Raw genomic sequence first — 15,419 nt, 5'->3', positions numbered from 1 at the left:
GCCACATAATTTGTATGTAAAAAGTGGTTACTTTGCTTTTGAACAGAAAATAATAGATAACTTGGATTATATGCTAAACATTAGTGCATGCAGGTTATGGGGAGAAGGCAGGGGAATAGCACTAAGTGAACTGCTCTTCCAGAGAGCCAGTGCAGACACGATGGGCCAAATGGCCTCCTTCTGCTCTGTAACAATTCTGTGATTCTGTGATTATTGTGATTTCATAGAAATGCACAGAAGCTATAGCATGTAAAGAAGACATTGAGCCTAACCAATCCATAATGGCCTTTTACCATTCACATGAGCAAATAATCAAAATCACATTTACCTGCCCTATTCCCATATTCCTTCAACCCCTTTTCCTTCATCCATCAATCCAATCTAATCTTGAATGTTGGCATGGGGCGATTTTAACCCACCCCATCCATTGGGAATGATTTGACCGTACAGTTAGTCACCTCTGAAAATTTGCCACCATGTTCAAATTTGACTCCTGCCCAACATCGCTTTAAATGCATTCATTTTCTAGGCAGCTGAGGCTGCTCCTTAACCCATCTGGGAACCTCATTAATGCCCACAAATTAGGGTACTATAATCTCATTAGGACCTCAATAACATGTTAATCACTGACTTAGCAGTACGCCTGCTGTAGCCATCCCACTCAGTAACATCTGGTCTGCAGGAAGAAGAGACCCTCTAAGGTAAGTATTAAGGTCTTGTTAGTGAAGTCTGGAGACCCTGTCAAAACACTCCCTGCGACTAGTGGGTCACCTCCAGTCCACCCAATCATCAGCCAGCCAGCTGACTCCTTCTGCCTGTTTACAGTGGGAAGCTGATTGCCACGATGTAATGAGGCCTGGGAGTTGAAACAACCTGGACCTCAAATTAATAACATCACCTGACATTCCCCCACCTAAAACCCACTCCCGGTTAAAATACCCCCCACAGTTCTACTTCAACCATTAACCCAGAAAACAAAGTCCGTTGCCTCATAACTGTCTGTATGTTCTCTGTTTTAAATCTCTTAAATTTGGGGCTGCACCTGAACAGAGCTGGGACAAATTTCCCTTGTGGGGCGATTTGCTAGTGCTACTGGGGAGAATTTAAACAAACCTGGCAGGAGTGTTATTAGGTGGAGTCAGAGTGAGAGTGAGTGACAGTACTAGAGAAGGGAGTAGTTCGGTATTAGAGGGAGTGGACTGAGAAGGACTACAAGGAATGCAAAGACTGGATTAAAATGCATGTGTGTAAATGCACAAAGTGTGGTGAAAAAGGTTGGTGAGCTACAAGCACAAATAGCTATATGGGAATATGATGTAGTGGCAACAATGGAAACATGACTTAAAAATGGCAAGGACTGGGTGCTTAATATACATGGATATAAAATGTTCAGAAAAGATAGAGAAGGAAAAAAGGGAGGTGGGGTGGCAGTACTGATTAGGAAAGACATTGCAGTGCTGGAAAGGAAGGAGGTCTTTCAAAGAGCAAGGACAGAATCTGTTTGGTTAGAGATGAGGAGAAAATCGGGTATGATCACATTACTAGGGGTACTCTATAGGCCTGCAAATAGTGGGAGAGAGATAGAGGAGCAAATTTGCAGGTAAATCACAGAGATGTGCAAGAACTATAGAGTGGTGATATTGGGGGACTTTAATTACCCAAATATAAATTGGGATAATGTTAGCGTAAAGGGAAAGGAGGGAGAGGAATTTCTAAAATACATTCAGGAGAACTTCCTTGATCAATATGTTCTCAGCCCAACTAGAAAGGAGGCATTGGTGGATCTAGTGCTGGGAAATGAGGTGGGCCAAGTGTCTGTCAGGAAGCATTGGCTAAAAATGATCATTGTAGCATAAGGTTTAGACTTGTAATGCAGAAAAGAATGGAACAAAATAAGGTAGAATGTCTAGGTTGGAAGAAGGCTAATTTCAATGTGATGAGAAGGGATTTAGCCAAGGTAGAATGGAATCAAAGACTGGCAGGAAGAGCTGTATCAGAACAATGGGTTATCCTTAAGGAAGAGATGGTTCATGGACAGGCTAGTGACATTCCAACGAGGCTGAAAGGTAGGGGAGCCAAGAACAGGGCTCCTTGGTTGATGAGGGAGATAGACATGATGATGAAACAAAAATAGAGAGTGTATTCTGCATGTCAGGTGAACGTATCAAGTGCAAACCAGGCCATATACAATAGGTTGAGAGGGGAGGTGAAGAGGAAAATAAGTCTGGCAAAGAGAGAACATGAAAACAGAATGGCAGTCACATAAAAGGGAACCCAAAGATCTTCTACCAACATGTAAATAGTAAGAGGGTAGTAAGAGGAGGAGTGGGGCCTTTTAGGGAAAGAGGGTAATATACACTTAGAGGCGCAGGGCAAGGCTAATATAATAATAAGTAATTTGTATCGGTGTTCACTAAGGAAGTGGAGGCTGACAAAATATCAGTAGTAGCAGAGAGAGTAGAGGCAACGGATAGGACAAAAATTGAGATGGGGGAGCTACTGAAAAGGTTGGCTATGCTGAGGGTTAGATGGCTTGCATCCTTGGTTGCTGAAGGAAGTGGGAATGGTGATAGTGGAAGGGCTTTCCATAATCTTCCAATCTTCTCTGGATACAGGGGAGGTGCCAGAGGATTGAAAAGTGGAAAATGTGACACCCTTATTCAAGAAAGGGTGTAAGGACAGTCCTAGCAACTACATGCCAGTTAGTTTAACATCAGTGGTGGGTAAGCTTTTAGAAACAATAATCAGGGAAAAAAATCAACAGACACTTGGAGAGGTTTGAGTGAATTAAGGATAACCAGCATGGATTTATAAGAGGCAGATCATGCTTGACTAATCTAATTAAATTCTTTGATGAAGTAACAGAGAAGGTTGATGAAGGGAATGCAACGAATATTGTTTATATGGACTTTAAGAAAGCATTTGATAAGGTACCACATAAAAGGCTGCTTAACAAAATTGAGATTCATGGAATAGGAGGGTAAGTGCCCAGTTGGATAAAAAAATGGCTTAAGGACAGAAAACAGCAATTCGCAGTAAATGGTTGCTTTTCACACTGAAGGATGGGTAAAAGGATGTTTGCCAAGGGTCAGTGCTGGGACCACTACTTTTTTTTTGCTATATATAAATGACTTGGATCTTGGAATACAGAGTAAAATCTCAAAATTTGCTGATGGTACCAAACTTAGAGGTGAGGTAAACAGTGAGGATGATATGAACTGCCTACAACAGGAAATTGATAGGCTAGCAGAATGGGCAGATGGAATTTAATACTGACACGTGTGAGTTGATGCATTTTGGCAGAAGGAGTAGGGAGAGGCAATATATATACTTAATGGCACAGTTCCAAAAAGTGTGCAGGAACAGAGGGACCTGAGGGTGCATGTGCATTGATCTTTGAAGGCGGAAGGACATATTGAGTACAAAAGCAAGGAAGTTATGCTGAACCTTTATAGAGCTCTGGTTAGGCCCCAATTAGAGTACTGCATCCAATTCTGGTCACCATACTTCAGGAAGAATGTGAGGGTCCGTGAGAGGGAACAGAGAAGATTTATCAGAATGATTCCAGGGATGGAGGATTTTAGTTACAAGGTTAGGTTGGAAAAGCTGGGTTTGTTCTCCTTAGAACAAAGGAGATTGAAGGTAGATTTAATAAAGTGTACAAGATTATAACAGGCTTAGATAAGTTAGATGAGGAAATACTTTTCCCATTAACAAATAGTACAAGGACTAGGGGACACAGATTGAAAGTTTTGGGCAAATGATGCAGGGGGAATATGAGGAAGCACTTTTTTACACAGCAGGTGGTAATTAACTGGAACTTGCTGCCCACGAGGGTGGTGGAAGCAGTGACAATCAATGACTTCAAGAGGAAGTTGGATGGCCACCTGAGAGAAATAAACTTGCAGGGAATCGAGCCAGGGAGTGGGACTGACTGCCTAGCTCTGTGGAGAGTCAGCATGGATCCGATGGGCCGAATGGCCTTCTTCTGTGCCATAAATGACTCTATAACTCTATGACTCTAATCTTGTGTCTATGGCTGCTCATTCTATTCCCCATAACTACTGGAAACAGTCTGCTTCTATTTCCCCTGTCTCATCTTTTCATAATTTTAAACATTTCTATCATATTACCCCAGAATTGTATTGTTCTAATGAGAAAATAACCAATATTTTAAATCATACCAGGCCCTAGTGAATCTGCACCGTACCCTCTCTAAAACCTCAATATCCTTCCTGTTGTGTGAAGCTCAATACTGCACCCGGTACTCCCAACTGAAGCTCTATATAGGTTCATCATTACTTTTTGGTTTTTAGATTCTATATTTGTGATTAAAAATGCTAACGGAATTCTAGGTTTTATCAGCCTGAGGTGCTGCCTTTAATTTTTTTTAATCTTTCCTGGGATGTGGGCATTGCTGGCAAGGCAATTTGTTGCCCGTCCCTAATTGCCCTTGACACTGAATGGCTTGTTAGGCCATTTCAGAGAGCAGTTAAGAATCAATCACATTGCTGTGGGTCTGGAGTCATAGGCAGGCAGACCAGGTAAGGACGGCAGATTTCCTTCCCAAAAGGACATTAGTGAATGAGATTTTTTTTTTACATCAACCAATGATAGTTTCATGGTACCATCACTATCTTTCAATTCCAGATTTTTATTAATTATTTAAATTTAAACTCCACCACCTACTTGGAGGCCTATATGCAAATCATTGATATACACAGTGAACAGAACTGGCTCCACAAATGAATCCTGTGGGATACTGCTACCTGCTCCCAACTACTCTGGAAAAACTACCTGTAACTCTTACTAGGTTTCATCCCTTCCAGTCAATTTGTAATACATTTTTCTGTTCTCCTCCTAATTCCATACCCATTAATCTTTGCTAGTAATCTCCCATGTGGTAATTTTCAATGGCTTCTCTTCCTGCTCCCACACTGTTGCCTCTGGTGTTCCCCAAGGATTTATCCTTGTCCCCCTCCAATTCTCATTTACATGCTTCCCCTCAGTGACGCATCTGAAAGCACAGCGATAGTTTCCACATGTATGCTGATGACACCCAGCTCGACTTCACCGCCATCTCTCTCAATTCCTCCACTGTTGCTAAACTATCAGACTACTTATCCGACATCCAGTACTGGATGAGCAGAAATTTCCCTCAATTAAATATTGGGAATACTGAAGCTAAGGTTTTCAGCTTCCGCTCCAAACTCTGTTCCCTAGCTACTGACTCCATCCTTCTCCCTGGCAACAGTCTGAGATTAAGCCAGCTTGTTTGTAACCTTGGTGTCACGCTTAACACAGAGATGAGCTTCCAATCTCATATTCGCACCATCACTAAGACCGCCTATTTCCATCTTCATAACACCACCTGATTTCACCCTAGTCTCATCTGCTGTTGAAATCCTCATCATGCCTTCATTACCTCTAGACTTGACGAATCCAATGCACTTCTGGTTGGTCGCCCAAATTGTACCCTCCGTAAACTTGAGCCCACCCAAAACTCTGCTGCTAATGTCTTAACTTGCACCATGTCCCGTTACATACAACCATATGAATTAGGAGCAGGAGTAGGCCACTTGGCCCTTCGAGCCTGCTACACCATTCAACAAGATCATGGCTGATCTGATTGTAACCATAACTCCACATTTCCACCTGCCCCCAATAACCTTCCACCCCCTTGCTTATCAAGAATCTATCTATCTCTGCCTTAAAAATATTCAAAGACTCTGCTTCCACCGCCTTTTGAGGAAGCGTTCCAAAGACTCACGACCCTCTGAGAGAAAATATTTCTCCTCATTTCTGTGTTAAATGGGTGACCCCATATTTTTAAACAGTGACCCCTAGTTGTAGATTCTCCCACAAGAGGAAACATCCTTTTCACATCCACCCTGTCAAGACCCCTCAGGATCTTATATGTTTCAATCAAGTCGCCTCCTACTCTTCTAAACTCCAGCAGATACAAGCCTAGCCTGTCCAACCTTTCCTCATAAGACTGCCTGCCCATTCCAGGTATTAGTCCAGTAAACCTTCTCTGAACTGCTTCCAACGCATTTATATCCTTCCTTAAATAACGAGACCAATTCTGTACACAGTACTCCAGATGTAGTCTCACTAATGCCCTGTACAACTGAAGCATAACCTCCCTACTTTTGTATTTAATTCCCCTTGCAATAAACGATAACATTCTATTAGCTTTCCTAATTACTTGCTGTACCTGCATACTAACCATTTGAAATTCATGCACCAGGACACCCAGATCCCTCCGCATCTCAGAACTCTGCAATCTCTGCAAGAGACATCTTGACAAATACATGAATAGGATGGGAATAGAGGGATACGGTCCCTGGAAGTGCAGAAGGTTTTAGTTTAGGCAGGCATCAAGATTGGCGCAGGCTTGGAGGGCCGAATGGCCTGTTCGTGTGCTGTACTGTTCTTTGTTCTCTCACCATTTAGATAATATGCTTCTTTTTTATTCTTCCTGCCAAAATGGACAATTTCACATTTTCCCACATTATACTCCATTTGCCAGATCTTTGTCCACTCACTTAACCTATCTATATCCCTTTGTAGCCTCCCTATGTCCTCTTCACAACTTACTTTCCTTCCTATCTTTGTGTCATCAGCAAATTTAGCAACCATACCTTCGCTCCCTTCATCCTAGTCATTTATATAAATTGTAAAACATTGAGGCCCCAGCACTGATCCAAGAGGCACACCACTCATTACATCTCAACAACAAGAAAATGATTCATTAATGCCCAGTCTCTGTTTCCTGTTAGCTAGCCAATCTTCTATCCATGCCAATATGTTATCTCCTACACCATGAGCTTTTATTTTCCACAATAACCTTCGATGTGGCACCTTATCAAATGCCTTCTGGAAATCTGAGTACAGTACATCCACCAGTTCCCCTTTATCCACAGCACATGTTACTTCTTCAAAGAACTCCAATAAATTGGTTAAACATGATTTCCCTTTCACAAAACCATGTTGACTCTGCCTGATTACCTTGAATTTTTCTAAGCGCCCTCCTATAATGTCTTTAATAATAGCTTCTAACATTTCCAGATGCTAAGCTAACTGGCCCGTAGTTTCCTGCTTTCTGACTCCCTCCCTTTATGAATAAAGGAGTTGCATTCGCTATTTTCCAATCTAATGGAACCTTCCCCGAATCTAGGGAACTTTGGAAAATTAAAACCAATGCACCAACTATCTCACAAGCCACTTCTTTTAAGAACCTCGGATGAAGTCCATCAGGACCCAGGGCTTGTCAGCCCGCAGCTCCAACTATTTGCTCAGTACCAGTTCCCTGGTAATTGTAATTTTCTTGAGTTCCTCCCTCCCTTCCATTTCCTGATTTACAGCTATTTCTGGGATGTTACTTCTATTCTCTATGGTGAAGACAGATGCAAAATACCTGTTCAATTCATCTGCCATCTCCTATTTTCGCTTATTAATTCCCCAGTCTAACTTTCTATAGGACCAACACTCACTTTGTTAACTCTTTTCTTTTTAAGTATCTATAGAACCTCTTGCTATCTGTTTTTATATTTCTAGCGAGCTTTCTCTCATACTCTAATATTTCCCTCCTTATTAATCTTTCAGTCTTTCTTTGCTGCTTTTTATATTCTGTCCAATCTTCTGACCTGTCACCCATCATGGCGCAATTATATGCTTTTTCTTTAAGTTTGATACTATCTTTAACTTTTTTAGTTAACCGTGGATGGTGAGTCCTCCCCTTGAAATTTTTCTTTCTCATTGGAATCTATCTATTCTGTGTATTCTGAAATATCCCCTTAAATGTTTGCCACTGCATCCCTATTGACCTATCCCTTAACCTACTTTGCCAGTTCACTTTAGCTAGCTCTGCTTTCATGCCCTCATAATTGCCCTTATTTAAGTTTAAAATACTAGTCTTAGACCCACTCTTCTCTCCTCAAACTGAATGTAAAATTCAACCATATTATGATCGCTGCTGCCTAAGGGCGCCTTCACTATGAGGTCATCAATTAAACCTATTTCTTTGCACAATACCAGATCTAGTATAGCCTGCTCTCTGGTTGGCTCCAGAATCTGCAGTTCTAAGAAACTATCCCAAGAACATTCTATGAACTCCTCATCTAGGCTACCTTTGCCCATCTGATTTTTCCAGTCTACATGATTATCACCGTACCTTTCTGACAAGCACCCATTATTTCTTCCTTTATACCCATCCTACCATGTAGTTACTGTTAGGTGGCCTGTACACCACTCCCACAAGTGACTTCTTGCCTTTACATCCTGATTTCCTAAACTTAGGTCATCCCTCTCTATTGTGCTAATATTATAATTAATTAACAGAGCCTCCCTTCCACCTTTTCCTAGCTTCCTGTCCTTCCTAAATGCCATGTACCCTTCAATATTCAGGTCCCAATCTATGTCAACCTGCAGCCATGTCTCTGTCATGGCTATCAGATCATACTTATTTATTTCTATTTGTGCTATCAGTTCATGTTTTGTTTCGAATGGTATGTGCATTCAGATACAAAGCCTTTAGTTTTGTCCTTTTATTATTTTAGAACCTTTAGCCTTGTCTGCTGATTTACTCTTAGATTTGTACTCATTGTCCCTTCCTGTGATGGTTTGTTTATCCTTTCCCATATTAATACCTTTCTATCTTGCCTTGACTCTACTCTTTGATTTACCACACCTTCCCAAATTTGATCCCCTTGCCTCTACTATTTAGTTTAAAACCCTCTCTGCTTCCCTAATTATGCGGCTCACTAGAACACTGGTCCCAGCACGGTTCAGGTGTAGACTATCCCAACGGTACAGGCCCACTTTTCCCAGTACTGGTCTGAGTGCCCCACGAACTGGAACCCACTTCTACCACACCAGTCTTTGAGCCACACATTCATTTCTCTAATCTTATTTGCCCTACTCCAATAATCCAGAGATTATTACCTTTGAGGTTCTGCTTCTTAACTTGGTGCCTAGCTCCTCACACTGACTATGCAGAACCTCTTTCCTTGTCCAGCCTATGTCGGTACCTTCATGGACCACAACAATTGCATCCATCCCCTCCCACTGTCAGTTCCTCTCCAGCCCTGAGCAGATGTCCCGAACCGTAGCACTGGGCAGGCAACACAGCCTTCTGGACTCTCGCTCTTTGCTGCAGGGAACAGTGTCAATCCCCCTCACTATACTGTCCCCTACTACCACTACATTCCATTTTGCTCCCCCGCTTGAATGGCTTCCTGTACCATGGTGCCATGGTCAGTCTGCTCATCCACACTACAGTCCTCACTCTTGTCCATACAAGCTGCAAGAACCTTGAACTTATTGCTCAATTGCAAGGGCTGAGGCTCCTGCACTCCCACCTTCTCGATCGCCTTACCTGCCTGACTCGCAGTCACACCCTCCTGTCCCTGACCATTGAACAAAACAGTGACTCTATCCTAAGGGGTGTGACTGCCTTCTGGAACAAAGTATCCAGGTAACTTCCACCGTTCCCCACCACCCAGCCCCACAACTCTCTGAGATTTCTGCATTCCTCTAATCCTGGTCTCTTGACCATCCACGATTTTAATCGCTCCACCATTGCCTAGGCGCCAAGCTCTGCAATACCCTCCCTACAACTCTCCACCTCGCCTTCCTCCTTTAAGACACTCCTTAAAACCTACATCTTTGACCAAGCTTTTGGTCATCTGACCTGATATCTCTTAATGTGGCTCAGTGTCATATTTTGTTTTATAATGCTCCTGTGAAGCACCTTGGGACATTTTATTGTTAAAGACACTATATAAATATAAGTTGTTGTTATAGATGTTAAGTTAATGGACCTATAATTACTGAATGAGCTGTACCACCCTTTTTAAAAATAGGTACGACATTGGCCACTCTCCAGTCCTTTGACACATGTCAACACTCAACAGAGCCCTGAAGTATAATTCCTAGGGCTATAACTATTTCCTCCCTCGTGTCCCTCAGGCTCCTAGGATGTATCTCATGTATTAACTTGAGCCCGGTATCAGGGAGTGTTGTGTATTTATTCTCTCAACTACTTCAGGGTGCACCTCCTTTCACAAACCATAAAAACAAAAATGGAGCAGTTTGTGCAGCTATCTCAACCCTGAGGATGTGACTTGCTGTGTTTCAGGATTTTGGACTTTCGTTCACAGAACAGGTTGTAGGATTGAGTGATGTTTAACGTTTGTGTTTTGAAACAAAATAAATTTGCATAAGTCACAAAAAACGTGATATTACCTTAAATATGTGCTCAAATGTTGCTTAAATTTCAAGATATATGGAACTTAATATTTGCATACTTTTTCTAAGGGCCTATCCCAGTAATCACAGTAGCAACATGGATACAAAATTGACTCTGTGACAGGAAACGGAGAGTAGTGATTAACGAATGTTTTTCATGCTGGAGGAAGATTTGTAGTGGAGTTACCCAGGGGTCAGTGTTGGGACCCTTGCTCTTCCTGATATCTATTAATGACCTAGACCTTGGTGTACAGGGCACAATTTCAAAATTTTCAGATGATACGAAACTTGGAAGCATTGTGAACTGTGAGGAGGATAGTGTAGAACTTCAAAAGGACATAGACAATTTGGTGGAATGGATGGACAAGTGGCTGATGAAGTTCAATGCGGAGAAATGTGAAGTGATTCATTTTGGTAGGAAGAACATGGAGAGACAATATAAAATAAAGGGTACAATTATAAAGAGGGTGCAGGAGCAGAGGTATCTGGGTGTATATGTGCATAAGTCATTGAAGGTGGCAGGACTGGTTGAAAGAGCGGTTAATAAAGCATACAGAATCCTAGGCTTTATTAATAGGGGCATAGATACAAGAGCAAGGAGGTTATATTGAACTTGTAGAAGACACTAAAGGCCTGCTTAGGTCGGGAAAAAGAACCCGACCCGAACCCGACCGATCCACAGCGGACCCAAGCCCGACCTGGCCTGAGTCTCTCCAATTTCGCCCCAAGCCCGACCCGACCTGAGCCCAACCCCACTCGACCCGACCTGAACCCGACCTGACCATCCCTTTACTTACCTTCCGACTGGGAAGCTCCACGAAGCTGCAGCGTGTGCGTGACGACGTCATAGTGATGTCACTCGCTCACTGCGTAGACTCAGTTTCATCCTGGACTCCCAGCTCAGGTAGGTTTTTAAATTTCAATACCCACCAACAGAGCACTTACCGTGTGTGTCTAACCCGACATGACCCGGCCTGACCTGGACTCGGCCCGACCCGACCCAAGCCCGAAAGCCGGACCCGGAAGAGGGGCCTGACCCGACCCGAACCCGACACGTTGTCGGGTCCCATCGGGTTCGGGTCGGGTAGCAGGCCTTTAGAAGACACTACTTCGGCCTCAGCTGCAGTATTGCATCCAGTTCTGCGGGCTGCACTTTAGGAAAGACGTGAAAGTGTTGGAGAGAGTGAGAAAAGATTCATGAGAATGGTTCCAGGGACGAGGAACTTCAGTTATGAAGAAAGATTGGAGAAGTTTGGACTGTTTTCCTTGGAGAAGAGAAGGCTGAGAGGAGATTTGATAGAGGTATTCAAAATCATGAGGGTCTAGACAGAGTAGACAGGGAGAAACTGATCCACTCGTGCAAGGATCGAGAATGAGAGGGTACAGAATTAAAGTAATTGGCAAAAGAAGCAAAAGCGACAAGGAAAATCTTTTTCACACAGCGAATGGCTAAGGTCTGGAATGCACTGGCAAGATTGTGGTGGAGGCAGGTTCAATCGAGGCATTCAAAAGGGAATTAGACTGTTATCTAAAAAAGAAGAATGTGCAGGGTTACGGGGATAATGTAGAGGAATGGCATTAGGTGAATTGCTCATTCAGAGAGCTGGTGCTAACAAAATGGGCTGAATGGCCACCTTCTGTGCTGTAACAATTCTGTGATTCTGTGATTATTTTATTCAGCATTCTGAAGGGAGAGTCAGCCTCACAGTGGGAATATCGCTGCCAAAGCCTCTCACAGAAAGACCTGGATTAAGAGCTTGTGTGCAGCATTGGACCAGGACTGTAGAGCAGTAGATGGCTGGCACATTGCAAGCTATCCTAAAAAGGACCTTCCACCATGCTGATGATTGATGAAGAAACTCTGAGGATTTGCATGAAGCTGTTGGAAGGTGTCTCCTGAAGGCTGATTATGTGACTAAATTTCTAGGCTGCGATGCCTGCGATGTTTAAATTGAAAGCAAGCATGCAATTATTGTAGCAGTGAAGTGCCTGTAATGGGCGTAACTACTGTTCGATGTGGTATGTATTGTGTGCTTGCTGTGGTTAGGAGATGGTGGCAGTACAGAGACATGTTTTCTGATGAGCTGTGCTGCTCATGATGCCACTCAGCGGGAGTTTCTGCTTGTGCTCACTGCCTGATGATGGCTTGAAGCTATGCTTGTTGGTTATCTAATGGCCAATTAATGACTGTCCTCCTGGGGGAGGGAAATAGTAGGTGGTGTCTCTTTGAGGTCAAGATAGCTCTAAGGTGACACACCTCAGGATGGAGAATTGGGACTGAGTTCTTTGGTGCACTCAGTGGTGATTTGCTGGTCTGACTCATTATAGAGACTTGGAGAGTTAAAGAAAAGAAAGACCATGAACCTTCACACCCTTGGGAGTTGCAAAGTGTCTCACAGCTGATGAAGCACTTTTTTAAGTGTAGTCACCATTGTAGGGAAATTCAGCAGCCAATTTGCGCACAGCAAGGTTCCACAATTAATCTGTTTGAGTGCTATTTGTTGAGAGGGACTGCAGGAGAGATCCCCTACGCTTTAAATAGCTACATCTTCTTAAATAGTTTCCTGTTAGAGATTTACTACTGGAATTCATTTTGAATGTTCCTGTGGCTAGCCAAGCCAGAGAGAAGGTATTACTGACACCTGGTATCCTGCTTTACTATAGCTGCAGCACTCCTGCATATTATATCCAAGTTTCACTTTTTATCTTTGATGCTTTGACATCCACAACAAAGAAACATACATGGAAAACAGTTTAAAGCATGTGATTTTTATGCAAGCCTTGTTTTGTTTGAATACATTTTTACTGCAACAGTCTCCACTCTGAAGGATTAGATTCTGAGGTATTTTACAGTTGTTTATAAAAGATGGGTGCACCAAACTGCAACTTTCTCATTTGTGCTTTAAAGGCTCCAATTGTCTGACTCTTTGATTAATTTTGAAATGCAAGTCCAAAATCGACATTTTGATATCCAAAGTTCTATTTGCATAAAGCATTTCAATTTAGAATGACTCAAAGCTCTGTCTGGTTTGAATTACCAATCATCCTGCAACCTGTGTAAAATCTACATTTTAAAATACACTCATTTGCAGTCTAGCTTTCAACCTGGAGAGAAGCTGACTTCAGTCAGTGTGATTTGATTTATTTATCCCAACCATCTTAGTCCTATTTGTTTGTGTTACAGCAACCCATTTACACTGCTGTGTATGCACACACACCAGTGTACAACACATTTACACTCAAACACACACAAAGCAGCTGTAACCAACAATAGACCCACTGCTTAAGCTTGCAACCTTGATGAGAATCACGTTCTCCCAGGTGTCCTGCCATGTAAATGAGCAGAATCCCAGTAGTGGAATTCTACCTCAGATCAAGATGATACATAATTAGTTTCATCTCCGTATGTACATGGGACAAAAGATATTTATGTTCATGAATAAAAAGCAAGGCCCAGATGTTCTGATTGCTTACAATTCCCTCAAGGAGATAACAGCTATAGAACATGTTTGAAGAGATAGATTATCGTGACAACACAGCTAGACAGTCAGACACCGGGTCAAACAGATGGAGGCTCACGACATTACGTACCTCTGCATGCTGGCCAGGACTTAACTGGCGCTTGCATCGATAGCATTTCAGACAAAGTGGGTGATAATCTTTGCCTAAAGATCGCTTTCTCTCCGCTGCAAAAAGGAAAAAAAAAGGTTCACGAGGGATTATCTTTTAAATAAAAATCACCGCACTAAGCTGAAACATTTTTTCCCTATAAATTATTAAAAGAAAAGCCAAGATCCGTTTGATTCATGTCGGCTACATTGCAGACTAGACACATCTTCCCGCCATCTCAACAACCGCACCTTTAATCTGGGCCCTGACAGGAGTTTCACTGTGATACTGATATCCCTTTTCTCTGTTTTAGCAATGTTATCCTGAAGACACTTTTCAATGTGCATGATGGCTGACTTTTAAGATGTCACTGCCATGAGATTTTCCATGAAAAATAGTAATGTGGCTTTTATGCTACTTGACATTCACTATTTGTGCAAGGACAACATAATCAGTATGTGTTGAATACAAAGACCAGTTCCTTCTTCTAGTAACAGGTGTTAGATGAGCGGCTCTCAGCCCACCAGGCCTATTTTTTCCTATTGCTTACCATATGGTCCAAGGCACTTGCTGTAGGTTTTATAAAGAGGGAATTGCATTATTTTGGTTATACATTACCAGCTTGGTACAGATTAATTTGAAAAGTTGGACAGTATGGTTTTGAAGTCACCCTAATAAGCCAAATCTCACCACAAAAGCTACTGGGCCAGAATACATTCAGCAAGCATTTCTGCAATTTATTGTTTTAACTCAAAAGCCTAGCTCAGGCCAAATTCAATCAACTACAGAAACAGCATGTCCCCAAAACCTTTAGGAAAACACATTTGATCGCACGTTAATCATTGCTGTCCTTTTTATAAAAGAATAATTTCAGTTGCATTGCACAACACTGTACTAACTGTGAGCAGGACAAAGCTACACCAACTTGATTACAAAATGAATTCTTCCTTCAGTTCAGCTGCGTGTTTCCAAAGCGATGCACACTTACCAAAATAGACGGGTTTCCCACAGATTGGACAGTACGAAATCATCTTCTGAAATTCTGTCTAGTCAATCCTACAGCAGATGCAGTTTTTAAAAATGTACAAAACTAACAGGAAAAGCAGCAAGTGTGACGTGTTTAACTTTAAAACCAGGATGTGGTTTTCTTTAAGGGCAACCATTAGAGAAGTCTCTGACAAACAACTAAAACACTAATGCATGTTAGTCAAAACCTACGAAGTTGCACAACCAAGGATATCATCTACAAAAAGCTTATTTTTATTCCAGTCCTTAACATGGAAGCTAAGTATAAAGAAATAACAGAAAACTTTCTGAAAAGTTTTAAATCAGAAGGTGTTCATCTAATTTTTCATTTTGACAGCTATTTTGATCAATATTGCAGGTGAAGGTGAGAGATGGTGTTTGTTATTTTTGTGACCAACAGCAATTATTTTCTTTTGATCTACAATTTTCTGAAAATTCAAATATGTGAATATTGACAAGAGAATAATATGCAACATTTCCTTTAGGTTAGTATTCCATAATCCAGTTTTTCCATGCTATATGTCTATTTAGGA

At 42.0% G+C, this 15,419-nt stretch overlaps 1 protein-coding gene across 1 annotated transcript in view; it reads right to left on the bottom strand.

The window, feature by feature from the left end:
* zgc:195282 (uncharacterized protein LOC100192223 homolog) overlaps window positions 1-14,976 on the bottom strand; it is a 45,123-nt gene extending 30,147 nt beyond the window's left edge. Inside the window, exons 1-2 of the mRNA XM_068030307.1 lie at window positions 14,849-14,976; window positions 13,843-13,937 (exon numbers count right to left, since the gene is read on the bottom strand). Coding sequence (XP_067886408.1) covers window positions 13,843-13,937; window positions 14,849-14,891 — 138 coding nt within the window. The 5' untranslated portion in view covers window positions 14,892-14,976. The remainder of the gene's footprint in view (window positions 1-13,842; window positions 13,938-14,848) is intronic.
* Window positions 14,977-15,419: the final 443 nt, after the last annotated feature.

Source organism: Heterodontus francisci, chromosome 4, assembly GCF_036365525.1.
Source record: "Heterodontus francisci isolate sHetFra1 chromosome 4, sHetFra1.hap1, whole genome shotgun sequence".
Taxonomy (NCBI): Eukaryota; Metazoa; Chordata; class Chondrichthyes; order Heterodontiformes; family Heterodontidae; genus Heterodontus; species Heterodontus francisci.
This window is presented reverse-complemented; position numbering and strand designations above follow the sequence as displayed.